The following is a 6,597-nucleotide window of genomic DNA, read 5'->3' as shown; positions in this document are numbered from 1 at the left end:
TTATATTCACTTACTTCTATATATGACATGAATAACCGATTGGAAGCTCAGAATGTCCCCCTAGTGGCTTTCACAGCCATTTTAACGTGTTTGGATGCCATTTATTTCTATCAAACCAAGATTTCAAAGAGGTAGGTTGTATTTTCAGTCTGCTAAAATTTCATATTTTTATAGACTGAAATTCAGCTTAGTTACCAAGCTTGATAAATTACAGTAGAATTCTATGGTATTGATGTAGTAATTTATGATTTTTTGGTTATTCAACTATATATATATAAAACCTAAAAAAAATTTTGTTTCATATCTTCCATGTGCAAAATGTTAATACGCTTAGTAATCTACAACAAGTATAAAGGTCATAACTAGAAAAGATAATTGTTTGCTTTACTTGTTTATTTACTGTTCTATGTTTTAGGAAAAATATGTTTAAGAACTTATTTCTAAATAGCAATAATCTATATACATATATTATTTACAAAATACTAGTCTACTAAGACACAGCCAAGACAGATCAGTTTTATATTATTGAATACGGTAACATGATTGCACATGTGCTGTGTCATTGTAACTTCTGTATAGTTAGATAGGCATGGCTGAAAGGTCAATATAATAAAAATAATAAATATATATATATATAAATGTACAATGTTATGAGATTTAAGCTATTTACTCTAAGCATTTATGTTTTTGTGTTATTATTTGTAGTCATTCTAGAACGAAAAAGGCATAATTTATATTTCCTAATTTTTTTAATGTGGTTACGAAATCGGTCAAATTGACCAAACCCATACAGAGATTCCTTACTGAAAATAACAGATAAAATATAGTTTTTCTTAAGAAATGTTTGATAACTATCTGGACATTATATAGATTTCGTATGTGAAATTTGAAAATTTTCTGATGCATAAAACTATTTTTAATCTTAAAATGGATATTACTTTGCATGATAGATACGCAACATACGAAAAGAAAAAAAAGACATGAGAAAAAAATTGCTTTACAAACCTTAAAACTTAATAAAAAAATTTAGATATTTTGCATATGAAAGCATTGTAATGTTTACTGATAATCTGCCAATTTCGCTAACATTCGCTTACTAATTTCAAAGTTACAGCATGAAAATTATAACAAGCACACAATGGTTACATGGTTGGTCCCAGAGACCGAGCCCCTGCTGAAAGAGTTAAAGAATTCATAAAACATTCAATAAGCCTATTTTCTTTTTTTTTCTATCATTTTTTTCCTGTTAAAAGACTGGTACTCTACAATTATCTCTGGCTTATCTAGTCTGTACTGTAGTTTAAATTAACATACACATGTAAGCAGTGTTCCTCAAGTCAAAGCACACAAGTTTCTCCTGACCAACAAAGCTGCTGATAAATCAATAAAAAAAAATGGTAATATCAAAAATTAAACATTTAATTTCTAGTAAAAACATAATAGACTTACCTGGACAAGAGCTTCCATGATTGAAAATATTCGTTCTACTCCAATACTCACTCCTACACACGGTACGTTTCTATGCTTAGAATCAAACATTCCAACTAGATTGTCATAGCGTCCTCCACCGGCAACACTTCCTACACTAACAACCTCTCCATTATCAGCACTGGTGGAACTACTATAACCTGAAATAATATTTTATTCTTGCCTTGAGAAAATATCTTTAAATCAACTGAAATTAAAAAAAAATGTTGTTACAATATGACTGAGAACAGAGAGAGCTAAGCAGTAAAACATACAAAAACTTTAAATGGAGGATGGAGAGAAGGGAGGGGTAAAATTAGGTGCTTCTTAAGAATATTTTTGTAATGAAACAGACCTTGCCTGTATGTGCATGGATCAATCCATCGGACTAACTTGGTACTGGAGAAGAAATTTTGATTAACATTTTAAATTTATTTTTTTATATCTACACAAAATATGGCAAGCTTTTAGCAAAATGTACAAGTCTGTTGTACCAAAAAAAATTAGACATATTACAAAAGTAATTGTATTGAAGATATGTCTGTGAATTGCTGATGTCAGGCTTAAACTCTGACAATTCAGAGTGCAAGGTACAGTTTGCATATTGTATTTGCATAAACCAAAATATTCTGAAATGCATGTCTACTGTTTTCTTCAGAGTATTTTGTATCTGTTATTTACACACTGTCATCAGCATAGGGTAAAGTGTTTAGTTGATACCACTGACATCAAATACATAATACCATACAGAATGTCACTCTATTAAAGGGTCTTGGCATGCATACTTTAACCCCACCTGTGCACACAGGGTTAACTTCAAGTTCCAAAAGCTTTAAGATGAATAGAGTGACAATACATACAATATTATTCTACTCGTCATCAAGTATTAAGGTCAACAGCAAATTCCAATGGATATAAGTAACTTGTCATCTACTTATGTCAAACACCATAGACTCCAAATGTCAGAGAAATTATGTCAAACACCATAGACTCCAAATGTCAGAGAAATTATGTCAAACACCATAGACTCCAGATGCCAGAGAAATTATGTCAAACGCCTTAGACTCCAGATGCCAGAGAAATTATGTCAAACGCCTTAGACTCCAGATGCCAGAGAAATTATGTCAAACGCCTTAGACTCCAGATGCCAGTATGTCAAATGCCTTAGACTCCAGATGCCAGAGAAATTATGTCAAATGCCTTAGACTCAGATGTCAGAGAAATTATGTCAAACACCTTAGACCCCAGATGTCCAGAGAAATTATGTCAAACACCTTAGACTCCAGATGCCAGAGAAATTATGTCAAACACCTTAAACTCCAGATGCCAGAGCTCCAACTTTTTATAGAAACAATTAATTGCATCACATTCTCTATGCATGTGTTAAAACATTTGAAATATCCTTAACCCTACCAACACGGGTCTTCCTATGGTCACGGGTCATAGGCCATGTTATCCCGTTTGTAGACTCACATTCCACATTTTACTGAACTACTATTTTATGAATTTATGTCAATAAGTTTGGTATCAAACTGTAGATTATAATTAAAATTTTAATAATATATATTAGATAATTTTATAATTTAAAAGTAAATATAAAAAAAATCTTAAATATAAATTTTTGTGTGTTGGGTGGTATGCTGAATGCAGCATTGGTTCAAATTAGATGTTTGTGATGTACAAATACAAAGTCTATAGTTTCTTACGATTTTGATACTCAAATTATTGATATTGACAAGCTATACGATAAGAACATCCTATATTTTCTGAGATATTAATATATTTATTGAATCAACCAAGGTGGTCCAGCCTACCTCTTCAATTTTTGAAAATACTTGCTTACGTACACCTACTTCGCTCAATGACGTGTGTATAACCAATCAAAAGCTCAAAATGTCCCCCTAGTGGTTTTCTCAGCCTCTGAAAAGTATTTGCGTGGCAAACTTTCTTTTCATGCTAGATTCCAAGCAGCAAGGTAAGACATTAGTGAGCTCGAAATTTCATATTTTTTTATATCCAAATACAACTTAGTTATAAGCTTGATAAATTATAGTGGAATTCTATGTTATCAATATGATTTTTTGTTATTTCAAAATGCATATATAAAAATAACCTAAAAAATGATTTTGTTTTACATCTTCCACGTGCGAAAGTTGATAAGGCTTCAAAACTTATGTCAAACAGCAACCGAGTAAAAAAATCGTAACTAGAAGAAATAACTGTTTGCATTAGTTCTTTATTTACTAATCTATGTTTTACGAAAAATAAATTTAAGAATTAATTTGTAAATAGTAATAATGTATATACATATATATAATGTATTATAATATAATGTCTACTAAAACAAGAAACGTCACTTTGTAAAGTTGCAACTTCTGTAATGCTAGCCAGGCACGGCTGAAAGGTCAATAAATTAAAAATAAAAATATATATAGATGTATAATATTATAAAATTTAAGCTGTTTAGACTAAACACATATGTTTGTGTTATAATTTTTATTTATTCTAGAACGAAAAAAGCATAATCTATACCTATTTCTCTTCTTTTTTTTTTTATAGTGGTTATGCGGTCAGTCAAATCTACCCAACCCACACAGAGATACGGTAGGGAAAATAACAGATAAAGTATAAAGTTTTTTCTAAAAAAAAGCATTTGATAATTATTTGGAGGTTATAAAGATTTCGCATGTGAATTTTTAAAATTTTCTGATGTATAAAAGTATTTTTAATCTTAAAATCTAAATTACTTTGCATGTTGGCTAGTCAACATTCGAAAAGAAAAAATGCATGAACAAATCATTACTTAAAAAACCTTAAAACTTGATACAAAAATCCTTTATTTTTTTGTGTCTGTGTCACAGAGAATAATGCCACATCCCACCCACCCATTCACCTCCTACATCAATAACTGTACTCTCAGTGAAGTTGTATTAACTTCAAATTTATAAACATCCCACAAAGAGCAACAACCTTGAAACTCATTACAGTTCATGAATATGGTAAAAAAAACAATTTAAAAATGGCTTATTTTGTATATTGTACCCTAAGCAGAAATTATTGTATGAATGTAATCAAAACAAATATAATGGATCATTAATTTCTAAGCTATGTTAATTATTATGGAATTCTGTAAAAATTACAGTTTTATCTTGTTCATTATAGATAGTTTCTCTTTACCTTTCAAGATAGCCTCATATATGATTCCAGTATAATAGTCCAGTCCTCGAGCAAGACTCAGGTCAAACAGAATCTACAAGTACATAATAAAACAAATTATTTAAAATATCACACAGAGAACCAAAGTAATAATTTCAAATATTAGACAGAATCTACACCAGGAGAACCAAAGTAATAATTTAAAATATTAGTCAGAATCTACACCCCAGAGAACCAAAGTAATAATTTAAAATATTAGACAGAATCTACACCAGGAGAACCAAAGTAATAATTTAAAATATTAGTCAGAATCTACACCAGGAGAACCAAAGTAATAATTTCAAATATTAGACAGAATCTACACCCCAGAGAACCAAAGTAATAATTTCAAATATTAGACAGAATCTACACCCCCAGAGAACCAAAGTAATAATTTAAAATATTAGACAGAATCTACACCCCAGAGAACCAAAGTAATAATCTAAAATATTAGACAGAATCTACACCCCAGAGAACCAAAGTAATAATCTAAAATATTAAACAGAATCTACACCCCAGAGAACCAAAGTAATAATTTCAAATATTAGACAGAATCTAAACCCAGAGAATCGGTGATCATTTAAACTCAAACACATAGATATCAGTATGTAGTTTGTAAAAGAACTCTAGAATAAAAGGATATTCTAATGAGGTAATGTATATAGTTTATACATGAGCATTAAGATACACAGATATCACTCCAATGAGGTAATGTATATAGTATATATATATGAACATTAGGATACACTGGTATCACTCCAATGAGGTAATGTATATAGTTTATATATGAACATTAGGATACACTGGTATCACTCCAATGAGGTAATGTATATAGTTTATATATGAACATTAGGATACACTGGTATCACTCCAATGAGGTAATGTATATAGTTTATATATGAACATTAGGATACACTGGTATCACTCCAATGAGGTAATGTATATAGTTTATATATAAACATTAGGATACACTGGTATCACTCCAATGAGGTAATGTATATAGTTTATACATGAACATTAGGATACACAGATAGTTTATATATTGTGGTAAACAAACTGAAGGGTATGTATTTTGTAGTGGAAAATAGGTGCAAGTCAAAATTTCAGTAAATGAAAACAAATGTCAAGTCTAAGTTACTTTAACTTGCAAGATGTGTTAAATTTGTCAACAAGAAAAAGAAAGATTACCTTATCTGATATTCCATAGATATCACAGTATCTAAAAAAGAGTTTCATAGCCTCTAAACCTTCTTTTGCTCGCTTATTTTGTGACAGCTGTCCACCAAGGAGTTCTTCAATAAGATTAGATCCACCTGATAGAAACAAAACTTTTAATTTAGGAAAATACAATGTAATATTATTTTAGTATTTACAAGCCTACTGATTGGTATAAATGATTGCATAAAGATCTCAAATTCTTGATTTAGTTATCTGTTTATGGAAGATAAATCCCAATTTGTTACAATCGTACTTAATATATAAAATGTAGAAAACTATACCTATTCCAAAACTAAATAAAAATCTGAACATTTTTCCAGTTAGTACGAAAATCAAAATTCATAATTATAGACAAAAAATCTTAACACAGTTACTATGTGAGTATATGTTCTAAGTTCATAATTATACACACAAAATCTTTACACAGTTACTAGTGAATATATGTTCTAAGTTCATAATTATACACACAAAATCTTAACACAGTTACTATGTGAATATATGTTCTAAGTTCATAATTATACACACAAAATCTTTACACAGTTACTATGTGAATATATGTTCTAAGTTCATAATTATACACACAAAATCTTTACACAGTTACTATGTGAATATATGTTCTAAGTTCATAATTATACACACAAAATCTTTACACAGTTACTATGTGAATATATGTTCTAAGTTCATAATTATACACACAAAATCTTTACACAGTTACTA

General features: G+C 29.6%; 1 protein-coding gene across 1 annotated transcript in view; it reads right to left on the bottom strand.

Annotated features, from left to right (window-relative positions):
* The window catches only part of LOC106473206 (histidine--tRNA ligase, cytoplasmic-like), a 32,058-nt gene that overhangs the window by 9,985 nt on the left and 15,476 nt on the right, over positions 1-6,597 (bottom strand). The window contains exons 6-8 of the mRNA XM_013933887.2: positions 5,851-5,990; positions 4,645-4,717; positions 1,450-1,628 (exon numbers count right to left, since the gene is read on the bottom strand). Of these exons, the coding sequence (XP_013789341.2) occupies positions 1,450-1,628; positions 4,645-4,717; positions 5,851-5,990 (392 nt within the window). The remainder of the gene's footprint in view (positions 1-1,449; positions 1,629-4,644; positions 4,718-5,850; positions 5,991-6,597) is intronic.

This window comes from Limulus polyphemus, unplaced genomic scaffold, assembly GCF_000517525.1.
Source record: "Limulus polyphemus unplaced genomic scaffold, Limulus_polyphemus-2.1.2 Scaffold5969, whole genome shotgun sequence".
NCBI lineage: Eukaryota > Metazoa > Arthropoda > Merostomata > Xiphosura > Limulidae > Limulus > Limulus polyphemus.
Note: the sequence above shows the minus strand (reverse complement) of the source record. Positions and strands in the feature narration are given on the sequence as shown.